General features: G+C 41.5%; 1 protein-coding gene across 1 annotated transcript in view; it reads left to right on the top strand.

Moving 5' to 3' along the window:
* Positions 1 to 14,785, top strand: part of LOC306943784 (uncharacterized protein) — a 79,987-nt gene that overhangs the window by 25,431 nt on the left and 39,771 nt on the right. Inside the window, exons 12-24 of the mRNA XM_079530312.1 lie at positions 708 to 749; positions 2,055 to 2,147; positions 3,643 to 3,687; positions 3,924 to 3,989; positions 4,990 to 5,034; positions 5,147 to 5,200; positions 7,936 to 7,999; positions 9,886 to 9,990; positions 11,105 to 11,263; positions 12,633 to 12,725; positions 13,214 to 13,371; positions 13,929 to 14,001; positions 14,113 to 14,219. Coding sequence (XP_079386438.1) covers positions 708 to 749; positions 2,055 to 2,147; positions 3,643 to 3,687; positions 3,924 to 3,989; positions 4,990 to 5,034; positions 5,147 to 5,200; positions 7,936 to 7,999; positions 9,886 to 9,990; positions 11,105 to 11,263; positions 12,633 to 12,725; positions 13,214 to 13,371; positions 13,929 to 14,001; positions 14,113 to 14,219 — 1,104 coding nt within the window. The remainder of the gene's footprint in view (positions 1 to 707; positions 750 to 2,054; positions 2,148 to 3,642; positions 3,688 to 3,923; positions 3,990 to 4,989; positions 5,035 to 5,146; positions 5,201 to 7,935; positions 8,000 to 9,885; positions 9,991 to 11,104; positions 11,264 to 12,632; positions 12,726 to 13,213; positions 13,372 to 13,928; positions 14,002 to 14,112; positions 14,220 to 14,785) is intronic.

The following is a 14,785-nucleotide window of genomic DNA, read 5'->3' as shown; positions in this document are numbered from 1 at the left end:
TAGAAAGGCTTCCTCTAAAGCTCTAGTCAAAGGTACAGCCGACCTCGAGAACGAACGCCTCCCTATGGTTTTCATTAAAGATGGAGTACCATGATTTTTTTCCACTCTAAAACATGATCATCAGGTCTTATTGTTATATAAGGAGGAAGAATTTTTTTCAAAAAAGTGTACAGTATTTGTTAAAATGTCGTTTTTATTTTTTTATGTGGGCACCCGCACCAGTTCATTAAGTATGCCTGGTTTCCCTGGTGGGTGGTGATGGGTGTTGATCCACCTGAACTAGTTGTATGATAAAGGGGGAGGGGTTAGGGGAGGGGCTGATAGTGTGACTATATTACAGTTTTTTTCATTGGCACGTTTGACTGTCAAGGGTTCAGCCTCCAGGAAGAAACCCTAAATACAAAGGGAATACATCATTGCACATAAAAACAACTCCAGGGTGTCTAATGAAGTACTGTCACCTCATAGACACATGTAAAACTGGAAAAATACAAAAATTGTGGCACTCCATCTTTAACAACAATGACATGATCAAGGGTGTTACCTGTAAATGTTATGAGAAAAATTAATCATCATTACACAGGCTGAACACGCTTGGTTCAACAGTAGAATGCTTATATAGCATGACCTGAAAATGTAAGATGACATCTTTTGATATCAAGTCCACTATTCTGTAAAAGGTAAAAAACATGTTCATTGTTTTTCAGGGTGATCATGGAAGATCATTGGCTGGTGATAACGGTGATGACGTAAGAGACCTTTTGGATGTTACATTTGTCAGCCTTCTGATTGGTCCCTGACTGACTAACCAGCAGGCTCTTTCTGCCTTGTTCCGCCCTCGTTCCGCCTTGTTTATGTTGAATAGGCCTATCTCACAGCCCGCTTTCCACGCCCACTTCCGGTAAATAGTGGTGTCTTTAACATGAGCATTTACACGTTTTTTTCTCTGGAGAATCTAAGTACATTTTCTAATGTAAAAATGTGACAGACCAATATTATTATGAAGCAAACAAGATGGTAAAATCAGGTCGAACAGACAGAAGAACAAACCTTACCTTGAGAAAACAAAAGTTGTAGACTTCTTAAATTACCTCTGTTAACATGTAGCGTCTATGGAGTGACGTCACGCTATCACCACTAACCCCGAAAGGGGGCGTATTTAGGGGGGGCGGGGAAATTCTGTGAGATAGGCTTATTTGCTAAAACCATAATTTTTGGAAAAAAACAAACATGATATGCCCAGTCACCGTGCTGCACCCACCTGTCATTTTTTACTGACACCAAGTTTAAAATAAGAATTGAACGCACAGAATATCAATACGAAGCAACTGAAAACACCTTATTTCAATGGTAGTGGAAGTCTATCATTATGAGCCTTTGGTAAATTGTTTGCCAGCTCGTGTAATTCTTCACCTGCTGATAAACATAATCAATCATGCTGTATTGCTGTTGATTCAAAATAGGCTTGTTATAACATAATGCTTAAAACACCAAAAGGGGTTCCCGTCCTGATCTTTGGCTTTTAACCACCTCTAAATCCATCTTATTTATTTAATTCTGCACATATAGCTGTTTTGTGCTTATATTGACACTGTGCAATAATGCTTATATGTTTTTGTTTAGTTTATTTCGAACCTTTCACATGTATAACAATACATAATACATTATACAGACACTTGAGTGGCCCGAAAAGGTGTAGGCTGAAGCTAAAAGCTTATAATTGCCTACCCTATTGGTTTACAGAACCAAATATTGAAACAAATGAATAGAGAAACAGTTTATACATACATGTTTGTTGATTCAAGTAAGAAAATACTATAGTATGCTTATATATTTGATTTTTGATTATCCTACATATACAGCACTTCGGTCAATCTCGGTTGTTTTAAATGTACGTTATAAATAAAGTATTACTTGATGTGTTTTAGGGTGAACAGGGCCCTCCTGGGCTCCCGGGACTAATAACGTATTATTTGATGTGTTGGTTTTAGGGTGAACAGGGCCCCCCTGGGCTCCCGGGACTAATAACGTATTATTTGATGTGTTGGTTTTAGGGTGAACAGGGCCTCCCTGGGCTCCCTGGGCTCCCGGGACCCCTAGAGTCAGTACAGTTTCCTCCAGACATTCTCCCTCCCAAAGGTTCCAAGGTGACGACCCGAGGCCATCTCTTCTTCCTATTGCTGTGACCTTATCGATCGCACATTAAGCCTGATTGATGCTTAGAGCCGATCTACAAGTAGATTATCTGCTATTTAAGTTGAATGTGTTGACGAAGCATTATCCTGACGTCTGGTACAGTATTGATGTTGTGTCAAAGGTGTGATGGAATGGATCGTGTGTGTGTGTGTGTGTGTGTGTGTGTGTGTGTGTGTGTGTGTGTGTGTGTGTGTGTGTGTGTGTGTGTGTGTGTGTGTGTGTGTGTGTGTGTGTGTGTGTGTGTCTGTCATTATGAGCCTTTGGTAAATTGTTTGCCAGCTCGTGTAATTCTTCACCTGCTGATAAACATAATCAATCATGCTGTATTGCTGTTGATTCAAAATAGGCGTGTTAAGTTATACCTGCTGCAAACAGGAATGCACAGTGTTGTTGCGCACAGTAAAGCATTTTGAGTTGCTTCATGGAAAGGGCGAAAGATGTTGTGTTCATAATATGCTTGTATGCATTACGGTTTGGTTATGGAATCATCCAGCATTGTGTACTGGAGGAGTAGAGAGAGAGAGTTAGGGCCCTATTATGCATGTCTTAAGTACCAGGTCTTATTACTTAACTTAAGACCTGGAGGCGTGATCAATGCTGTTTGGCCACTCAGAATAGCCTAATGGCATTGATCACGCCTCCAGGTCTTAAGTTAAGTAATAAGATCTGGTACTTAAGACATGCATAATAGGGCCCATAGTGTCTCTGTCTGTCATTAATCCATGTAGGGGTGCCCTGCAGTGTTGGTTTTTTGCAGCAAAATTTGATTTTAGTTTTAGTCATAGTCTCTTGAATAGTTTTCATTTCATTCAACAATGGAATGTTTCCGTTTTAGTCGACTAAATGTCATGCGATTTTAGTCGACTAAATCTACAGTTGAGTTAGTCGACTAAAATTTATTTTGGCGGGCCTTGATGCCGTCGTAATTTACACTTGCTGAAAATAGCCGATCTACAAGCTCACTTGTGAGCTTGTAGATCGGCTATTTTCAGCATGCAACCAATTGTAAAATGACTCGTACTGGATCTCTTGCACACTAGTCCCTTCCTAACATTTTAGTCTAGTTTTTATTTGTTGACGAAATTGTCGATATATTTAGTCTTAGTTTTAGTCAGCACAGCTTAGTTTTCATTTAGCTTCTATTTAGTTTTCGTCAGTGAAAAAAGGTAGTCGACGGACATTTTTCGTCATAGTATTAGTCGACGAAAACAACACTGGTGCCCTGTAGCCGTAGGCCAGGTGTAGGCAATCAATGCGTTAGTGTCAAGCTCAATGTATCGCCTCAGCTATATGGCTCCTCTCTGTGGATTCGTCTAATACATGTGAGAGACAAGCATTTGTGTTTGTGATTATTATTAGCACTAACGTAACACATGCCCAATCTAATTTAATGCTGGCACTTCTCTTGTTTGTTTGTTTGTTTGTATTTACCACACCTTTCTTCAGGGTGACCGGGGTCTTCCTGGAATTTGTGGTCCAAAGGGCACACGCGTGAGTTTCAATGACTAAATATTGTGTCTGTGTGGGCGTGTGCCTGCGTGCATGTATGTGTGTGTGTGTGTGTGTGTGTGTGTGTGTGTGTGTGTGTGTGTGTGTGTGTGTGTGTGTGTGTGTGTGTGTGTGTGTGTGTGTGTGTGTGTGTGTGTGTGTGTGTGTGTGTGTGTGTGTGCATTTGTGCGTACGAGAGACGCTGATAGAGTAAGAGGCAGATTTATTTCTATTTACAGGGCGGTGCAGGATATTTTCCAGGAATTAAAGGAGAGAATGGAACGCCTGGGCCAGTTGGGAGTCGGGTGAGAAACGTGCTACACACATAATCTACAATTACAATTTAGGCATTTTAGCAGACACTCTTAATCCAGAGCGATTTACATTAAGCAAGAACAAAAAAGCATGGCAATACATCGCATACATAAAAAGTAGTTATCATGAAACATGCGTAAGCTAAGAACGTAACAGTGGAATATCTATATAATGAAACTATGCATATATACTTTGAAGTGCTATGTCTACATACAATGCTTTTCTAGTGCTGTCTACATAGAATGCTATAAGTCTGCATAAAATGCTATCTAAGTCTACATGAAGTGCTATCTAAGTTACATAAGTTGAGCCTTTGCATATATGCCTGTAAGCTCATCGGGGCTAGGGAAAGTGCTACGGGCCTTGATGGAGTCACACACACACACACACACACACACACACACACACACACACACACACACACACACACACACACACACACACACATTTAACATCTTTATTTGCATTCACATTTTAAGAAATTTCTTGAACACAAACAATAGTGGATGCGCAAACTTGAAAAACAAGTACAGATCACGGGTACAGAAAGCATCGCCTTCTCCATATATGGCGACTGCCAATTATTGCAGACACTGAACAGAATGTTGCCGATGCCTTAGCTCTTGGCTTGGGCATGCCTGCAATCTGCAGGCCCCTCACGACTGATTTATGGACATTACCGAGGCTTAGAAATATGAACACAAGTAGTTTACATCTGTAGCCAAGTTGTATAATAGCATCCTTAAGATGCTGGTACTTAAGCACCTTGGTAAGGAATGCCTCTTTCAGACTGTGGTCAAATGTACATGCCACTTCCAAAATGGTCACTTCTCTACTGTCCTCATCAACAACAACAATATCTGGTGTATACACACACACACACACACACACACACACACACACACACACACACACACACACACACACACACACACACACACACACGTTACATCCAATCTAAAACTTTTATCACTGTGGTTTTCCCTCCAGGGTTTTCCAGGAGTACCCGGTCTATTTGGAGCAGAAGGAGTTGAGGTATGTGATGTGATGTCAATAATATTATGGCAAAACAAACTATTTCCCTACTAAATTATTGTCCTATTAATTTTCAACTCAAATAAATCAATACCGTTTTGGATTATTTCAGGGTTCTCGCGGAAACACCGGACTTCCGGGTTTGATTGGTAGAATTGGACCAAGGGTAAGCATACCAGTAAAGAGAAAGAATATATATATATATATATATATATATATATATATATAATTGGACCAAGGGTAAGCATAACAGTAAAGAGAAAGAATATATATATATATATATATATATATATATATATATATATATATTCTATTTCTATTAGAGGTAGTCATAAGCAGTGTTCTTTTTGTCTACTTTTTTCCACTGATGACAACTAAATGGAAACTAAATGAAAACTACAGTATGCTATGGTGACTAAAACTAAGACTAATATACTGACAATTTCGTCAAACAAATAAAAACTAGACTAAAATGTTAGGACAAAAGATTCACTATAAGTCATTTTACACTTGGTTGCATGCTGAAAATAGCCGATCTACAAGCTCACAACGCGTCGCTTGTAGATCTTGTAGATCGGCTATTCCGATCGGTAAAAACAGTCATTACGATGGCGTCAACGCTCACCAAAATGTAGTCGACTAAATCAACTGCAGATTTAGTAGACTGATATTTAGTCGACTAAAACTAGACTAACACTAAAACATTCCAGGTGACTCAAATGTGACTAAAACTAAATGAAAACTATTGAAAATCAAAATTTGGGGGGCACGGTGGCACAGTTGGTAGTGCTGTCGCCTCACAGCTAGAAGGCCCTGGGTTCGATTCCCGCTCGGGACGCTGTGGGTGCTGGCGGCGTGTTTCCTCCTCCGCGTCATCAGTGCCCATACCCGAAGGCGGGGTTGGCAAAAGGGCCCTTCTGTGTGGAGTTTGCATGTTCTCCCCGTGTCCCCTAGGGTAAAAAAAACATGCAGTAATCCTGGTCTCTAGACTGCCTCCCCCTGGCCAGTACACTGTACTGTACTGTACTGTACTGTACTGTACTGTACTGTACTGTACTGTACTGTACTGTACTGTACTGTACTGTACTGTACTGTACTGTACTTACGGACAGTGCTCAGAGCGTGAGGACAATGCATTCCAAAATACCAATCAAAACCGTATAAAAATCTCGGAGCCTGAACCTCTCCGCGGGCCCCAAAACACAGGTACTGTAAAGTTACAGAAGAAAATAAACTTACTTTGCCATATAAATGTAACCATTTAATACCTCTCAACATTCGAACTGTGTTAATAATATGAAAGAAAAAAAAAACGAAAAACACAAAAACAAAATCGAATTTATTTTCTAATTTTCTGCTATTTCACTATTGCCGAATTGAGGCACTTTTTCCCAGCCTGAGTCACATACTGGCTTCCCTGGTTGGGGAAACTGCACAGCTGGAGAACTGCACTTTAAGCTTTAGGGTTATATGGACAGTTAGGGTTTATGCTTAGGTTTTAGGTTTAGGTTAGTTTTAGAGTCAGGATTAGGACTAGTTTTTAGGAAACGGAGCCTGATTCCCTGTCAGTGTTGGTTTTGACAGCAAATTTTGATTTTAGTTTTAGTCACAGTCTTTTGAATCGTTTTCATTTAGTTTTAGTCACATTTTAGTCAATGAATGTTTTAGTGTTAGTCTAGTTTTAGTCGACAGTCTACAGTTGAGTTAGTCGTCTAAAATGTATTTTGGCGGGCCTTGATGCCATCATCATCATAATGACATAATGACTCATAATGATTCTACACTATTTTCAGCATGCAACCAAGTGTAAAATGACTTGTCCACTAGTCCCTTCCTAACATTTTAGTCTATTTTTTATTTGTTGACAAAATTATCAATATATTTAGTCTTAGTTTTAGTCATCATAGCTGAGATTTCATTTAGTTTTTGTCAGTGAAAAAAGGTAGTCGACGAACATTTTCTGTCACAGTTGTAGTCGACGAAATCAACACTGTCATAGTTACAGTTCATGTCCTGTAGCTATTTCAGGGAAGGAGGTAATGCTAAGGCCATCCCAATGTAAAAACACAGAAATGTGTGCCAAATAAAAGTTTATATATGTCTATGTCTATATGTTTCAACGTTAGGTTTTAGGTTAAGGTTGGGGTTAGGAATAGGTTCTAGAAATGTGGTTCTAACTGTGCAGTCATTCATTCATTCAAGTTTTATATATTCTCGAAATTACATTGAATAATTAAACTCATTTTCAGTGTCGTCGAGTAATACAATATCATATAAAACACATCAAAATACATCAGAAGATCAGGAAAAGGAAAACAAAAGGTATACATATGAATAACATACAGTAGGTTACAAATAGAAGATAAGACAAATTTCAAAACGATATATTGTGGGGATCTGTATGCTCACCAAGGTTTTAAAACGACTCAGGGTTACCAATGTGGTCAATTTTAAGTTTAGTTTGCAGGTCATAACATGTATTAGTTCCACAGAAGCCAAAAGCAGATCTACCAAGTCCAGAGTTAACTTTTGGTACCTTTTGGTACCAGTCTCAGCTCTGCAGGAACCTTCTACTCAACTGTTGCATTTTGATAGAAGGCCACAGGGTGGCGCCACTGCGCTGGCCTACTACAACAGCCACCTGCGGAACATCATATTGCAGTTCTGCAGTCAGTGGAAGATCAGAAGTGAAATAGTTTAGCGATGGCTGTTTTGTTTTCTAATTAATGAGAGCAGTTTGCATTTCAAGGATAATGTATTCAATGTGGAACAAAGGGACAATATCCCCCTCAATAAAATCAATAACACCATAAAAAAAAGACCAAATGGACCTTAGAGGTCCATTTGTAAATGAAATAACAAATCAAATTCCGTAATCTCTGCTTGCTCTCGCTCATGTAGGGTTTCCCTGGAGACCAAGGACCCCCTGGGCCGGTATATTTCTACAATGGTAGTGATGCTAGAGGTGAGACCACATCCGTGATAATTACCCTCTGATTCTGATCAGGTGATCCAACATCATTACTTTTTTTCTAAAAAGCCCTGGGGATTTATAAAATGTGAACCAGATTTGACTGAGAGCCTGCCATCGCGCAAACCTCCAGCTTTTCACCAGAGGAGAAACTCATTTTTATCCAAAATGAGTTAATAGCACAGGCAGACTCAATTTACAATTTACAATTTAGGCATTTAGCAGACGCTCTTAATCCAGAGCGACTTACAATAGGCAAGAACAAAAAGCATGGGAATACATCACATATGTAACAAAATGCATTTATCGCGAAACATGCGTAAGCTAAGACCGTGACTAGAACATATCTATATAATGACACTATACATATAAACTATAACTAGAACATATCTATATAATGACACTATACATATAAACTACACATATGTGCTATACTATGCTGTACATATATACTATGAAGTGCTATGACTACATACAATGCACTTATTGTGCTGTCTACATGACATGCTATAAGTCTGTTTCAAATGCTATATAAGTCTAAGAAGTGCTGTCTAAGGGGGTAGGGTAAGTGCTATGGGCCATGATGGAGTCTGAAAAGGTGGGTTTTCAGACTACGGCGGAAGATCGGGAGTGATGCTGCAGTTCTGATTGCAACGGGAAGTGCATTCCACAGTTTTGGGGCCAGAAGGGAGAAGAGTTTGGGACGTGTGGAGCGTTGTCCCGGCGTTTTTAGTGAGGGTACTTCCAGCTTCCCTGCGTTGGCTGATCTGAGTGCGCGGGAGGGTTTGTAGGGTTCAATCATGCTGGCAAGATATGGGGGAGCCATACCTTTGGTTGCTTTAAATGCCAACATCAGAGTTTTGTATTCTGTGCGGGCAGCGACCGGGAGCCAGTGCAGGGAGCGGAGCAGGGGGGAGACATGTGAGAATTTTGGCTGGTTGAAGACCAAGCGAGCTGCGGCATTTTGGATCAGTTGGAGAGGCTTCAGTGCACATGCCGGTAGGCCAGTAAGGAGAGAGTTACAATAGTCAAGTTTTGACAGGACTGTTGTCTGGATTAGGAGCTGGGATGATTCCTGGGTGAGGAACGGTCTAATTCGTCGTATGTTATAGAGTGTGAACCTACAGGATCGAGTGACAGCTGTGATGTGAGTTTTGAACGAGAGCTGACTGTCCAGGACAACACCAAGGTTCCTGGCTGTTGGGACAGACGTTACCAGGGCATTGTCTACGGAAATAGTTAGCTCCCGCATCGGGCAGGACTTAGCTGGGAAGAAGAGAAGCTCAGTCTTGTCTGGGTTCAGCTTGAGGTGGTTGGAGGACATCCACTGTGAGATGTCAGCCAGGCAAGCAGTGATGCGCTCTTCCACCTGGGTGGCAGAGGGGGGGAAGGATAGAAACAGTTGTGTGTCATCGGCATAACAGTGATAGGATATATTGTGGGCAGAGATGATAGTGCCAAGGGATTTAGTGTACAGTGAGAAAAGGAGGGGACCAAGTACAGATCCCTGTGGGACTCTTCACATACTAGAAGAGCATGTCTGAAATAAATGTCAGAGCTGAAATTGACATGTAAGTATGAAATAAATGCGTAAACATGTATCTAGGTGTAATGTTAGAGACCACAGAAGTGAACCTTTCAAGCCCGTTTTCTCAACTCGCTGTTTCTCTGCAAGACATTACTCTATAAGCCATATCTCCAAAACTGGTGGGTCAAACTGAACAACCAATATGTCAATTTGACACTATAATTCCCTGCTTTCATATGACATGAAAATAAGAAAAATCCAATGGCAGTCCCTCAGTCAAATTTGGCCACAAATGCTATTAACTGGAGCATGCATGACGACTGCTTTTTTTCCCTACTGCGTCTGTTTTTAGGGCCCAAAGGCAACAGTGGCTTCCCCGGGCTGCCAGGTGAGGCAGGTGACCCCGGGGATATGGGTATGCACGGAGCCTCCGGCCCACCAGGGGTAACATTTCCAGGTTGGTTTTGTTCGTTCCTCCTTTTATTCCGTTCCATTCCAGTACACAGAGCCATAGAGTAAGACAGAGTTACGACATTGAGGGGGGCAGAACCCCTGGGGGTTTTTTAAATCTCTCCTAAAGACCCACTTTTTCTCCCTGGCTTTTAATGTTGCCTGAAAACGCATACCCTTCTTATTATACCATGTTTGTATATACTTCTGCTCTCACTTGTTGCTTTGTTCTTTGTTTTTCTTTTCTTTTCTTTACATACACTTGTTGTTGCTCTGTTCTTGTTTACATGCTCTTGTTGTTGCTCTGTTCTTGTTTACATGCTCTTGTTGTTGCTCTGTTCTTGTTTACATGCTCTTGTCGTTGCTCTGTTCTTGTTTACATGCTCTTGTTCAGCACTTTGGTTTGTCTTCGGTCAATGTAAATGTGCTTTGATTTGATTTGATTTGATTTGATTTGATTAGCGGCGTTTTTGTAAAATGTCTGAGAATTTTAATTGTCTAACATACAAATCTACATTTAGCTGATATACAGAAATAATACAAAAGGCATATTATATTCCTTAATCAAATATTTATTTGACCATTGACGATACAGGGCCAGGCGATGGCATCTTTGTATGTGCGTTCCTCGGCCACACGCGTGCGCAGACAGCATTACATTCACAGAAAACCACCCAATGATAGAACCGCATCATTTTCGATGAATTACGATTAGTTATTAAATGTTAACGACTACTGACTAATTTCTTATCGGCGATTAACTATTAAAATGGTAAATGGTGCATTTATATAGTGCATTTGTCCAAGGCGCTTTACATAGATTGTGCATTACATTCACCCATTCACACACACATTCATACACCGATGGCGGCGGAAACCATGCAAGGCACCAACCAGCACATCAGGAGCAATTAGGGGTTCAGTGTCTTGCTCAAGGACACTTCGACACTAACTCTGGGGGAGCCCGGGTTCGAACTGCCAACCTTGCGGTTACTATCCGGCCACTCTACCCCTGAGCCACCGCTCATCCCACCTTGTCCTCTCCTACAACACATCTCCTTGTCTCCTTGCTATAACACCTTGTCCTCTCTCCTTCAACACATCTCCTTGTCTCCTTGCAGATGGCCCGGGACGGACTGGCCACAGAGGCCCTCCTGGACCCAAGGGCTACAAAGGAGAACCAGGGACCTTTTTCAACAACGAATTTGCTCCGCTCGGACCAAAGGGACCCGCGGGAATCCCTGGACGTAAAGGTGCCACGGGTCCCCCTGGCCCCCCAGGTACTACGCTGAAACCGACAGTCAACATAATGTTATTGCTCTGCCAAATGTTACACATTATTTAGAAATAGCAATGAAGTCATTTTGTGCAGGTGGTTTTGAATGTGGTCTTATCGTTGTGATGCACTAACTGCACTCTCTTTCTCTCAATGTGTGTGTGTTGCGTGCGTGTGTGCGTGCGTGCGTGTGTGTGCGCGTGCGTGCGTAATTTGCATTTGTATGCTGGCATCACACCAGGATGTGGAGGTGAGAATGCATTCATTGCCACTACAATATACCAAGTAGTCAGTTCTAAATAATGAAGATTGTACTGGTTTTACTACTAAAACACGTTTCCCCACCCAGTGTTGGGCAGTAACAAGTTACTAGTAATACTGTATATTACGGTAATATTATTAATTTACCCAGTAATGAGTAAAGGTATTATTCTGCCAAAACAGTAACATTATACTATATTACATATATATATTACAATATTACAATATAATATTACATATTACTCAGGATTTGTTGGCTACCGTCAGACAGTTTAGGCCCTTACTTTATTAACCCATTTGACATGTTCGATTCTACAAATGCCTTCTAAATGCCGACAGTTTTCTGAAAAACCTGTTTCTATGTCAGTCGTTCTCAAACATTTTCATGTCAAAGACCCCCAGAATTATCTGTATTTGGCCGCGGACTCCCATCTGAAAATATGTTGTTCCAGGGACCCCCCAGAAGCAAAGATTTGAGTTCAAAACGTTCAAAAGTTTGCGCCACATTTTCACGATTTTTCTAAAATAGCAGACCTACAAGCTCGTAGCTTGTAGATCTGCTATTTTTCAATAGCTAAAGTATAACATAATGCTTAAAACACCAAAAGGGGTTCCCGCCAAAAATGGGTTAACAGCGATGTTTCAGTTACACCTTCGATGACCTGTCCTGCTTCTGAGATGCACCAGACTGGCCTGCCATAGGCTAGCAGCGCAGTTGGAACTCCCTTCTGCATGAAATATATTATATTACTCTTGAAGTAATAAGTAATATAATATTATTACTTTTTTTAAGGAATAATATGTAATATGTAACATATTACTCTCTTGAGTAATAATGCCTGCTTGGAGGGGCGCCCGCTGGCCTAGCGGTCCAGGCGCATGCCACATAACAGGCTCTGGGCCTGACAGCGTGTCGTGTGTTCGAGTCCCGCTCGTTCATGACGACCTTTGCTGCGTGTCTCTCCCCTTCTCTCTCTCTCTCCCTCTTTCCTGTATGTCTTCACTGTGACTATCAATAAAGGCACAAAAGTCAAAAAAAGAGAGAAAAAACATTTCCTGCTTGGGCTGTGCTTCCAGAAGTTGCACAATGACATTTTTATTTGGTGCCACAGATTACTACTGTGAACCAGGAGACCCAGGAGACTCCGGCGATCCAGGAGACAGCGGGATTCGGGGACGGAGAGGAACTGTTAAAGGACTTAAAGGTGCTCAGTGTTGCATTTATTAATGTGTGTATTAGCTGCCATGACAAAGAGCAAAGGCAAACAACAATTATTATACTGCTCCGTTTCGTCTGTTTTTTTTACGATTAATATATTATTTTTCAATCACAGGGTACAGGGAAAAAAGCGCAACGGTGTAGAAACAGACAATTAAAGCAGAAAAAAAGGAAAAACAGAATGCAAAAAATGCAAAAAACATACATACATACATAAAACAAAAGAAAAAGAAAATAATAATAATAATAAGGCGATGGATATTCATGGCAATTCAAGTACAGTTCATATAATAGTCTCCAGTTTCGGCTGTTCTAGGCAGTTTGTCTGTGTGGAGGAGAAGGTGGCCATGTGTATCCTTTAGGTGTCCATGAACTCTCAACCCCATTAAAATGTATTAAGTAATTTGCGGATTCAAAATAATAAAGAACTAAAATGTATGTGTGTGTGTGTATGTGTGTGTGTGTGCGCGCCAGGGTGCCCTGGGGCTTGTGAATGTACAGGAACAGACGGCCACGGCCAGCCGGGCCAGGCCGGTTACCCTGGAACTCCGGGATCCGACGGATTCCCTGGAATTCAAGGACAAAAGGGCGACCCGGGAGTGAGAGGAGACGTCGGCTCCACGGGACCACGAGTAAGACAAGATAAGAGTTTTACCTTTTTATTATTATTAACCCATCCGGGGCGGGAACCCCTTTTGATAAAAACTAGACTAATGTTAGGAAGGGACCGGACAAGAGATCCAAGTATAAGTAATTTTACTTGTTGCATGCTGAAAATAGCTGACCCTTTTCAGCATGTGTAAAATCCGTCATTACGACGGCATCAAGGCCCGCCAAAAAAACATTTTAGTCGACTAAATCAACTGTAGATTTAGTCGACTAAAATCTTATGATATTTAGTCGACTAAAACTAGACTAACACTAAAACATTCCAGGTGACTAAAATGTGACTAAAACTAGTTTTTACCTTTATGAATTTTACCTTTTTATTAGTATTAACCCATCCTCGGCGGGAACCCCTTTTGGTGTTTTAAGCATTGTGATATACTTTAGCTATTGAAAAATAGCAGGACTACAAGCCTGTATTTAGGAGGGGCTAGCGCCCCTCAAAAATAATGGGCCTTGATATGAAACGGGTATGAAAACCACTGCTTTAGTGTAACTGACGACCATCCCTCTGGACATGCAGGGTTACGCAGGCACTCCAGGCGCCACAGGAGCGAAGGGCCAGAAAGGCGACTCGCACGCAACGCACCATAAAGGTTTATGTTCTGTGAAGTCTTCATCAGCACCTTGTTTATCGTCAATCCTTCACAATGCCTGTAGGATTTCTAATGTTTAACGGTGTTTAATTGTTCATATTACGCATGCAGGCGTCACGGGTGACCCTGGAAGCCCCGGATATGGGGGTCCACCCGGAGCTACCGGCAGCCCGGGAGTCGATGGACTTCCTGGTTCAGTAGGAGACCCTGGACCCCCGGTGAGTGTGTTCCGCGTGCGTGCGTGCGTGCGTGCGTGCGTGCGTGCGTGCGTGCGTGCGTGCGTGCGTGCGTGCGTGCGTGCGTGCGTGTTGTGTGGTTAGAGAGAGAGAGAGAGAGAGAGGAGAGAGAGAGAAGGAGGGAGAGAGTGACTGACACAGACAGACAGACAGACAGACAGCATGAGTTCAAACAGCCATGTTGCTTCAGTCGAAAACCGCATTCATAGGTCACTGTCCGATTTCAATGTAACGTAACACAGGAACTGGGCGCATGAACGCAAAAAAGTGTTGTTCTTGATTGTTGTTTCACGTAGCGGCAGGGCCCTTGGAGGAGTTGAGACGTCACTGACATCTCGTATTGTTTTTGACTGGTTGTCATCCTTCTCCAGGTGTGAACAAGTGTTGATTTGGTCGACTAATACTATAGGACAAAAAAAATGTTTGTCGGCTACCTTCTTTCACTGACAAAAACTAAACGGAAACTAAATGAAACTCGACTGTAGATTTAGTCGACTAAAATCTGATGATATTTTAGTCGACTAAAACTAGACTAACACTAAGACATT

This window comes from Electrona antarctica (assembly GCF_951216825.1).
Source record: "Electrona antarctica genome assembly, chromosome: 19".
Lineage (NCBI taxonomy): Eukaryota > Metazoa > Chordata > Actinopteri > Myctophiformes > Myctophidae > Electrona > Electrona antarctica.
Note: the sequence above shows the minus strand (reverse complement) of the source record. Positions and strands in the feature narration are given on the sequence as shown.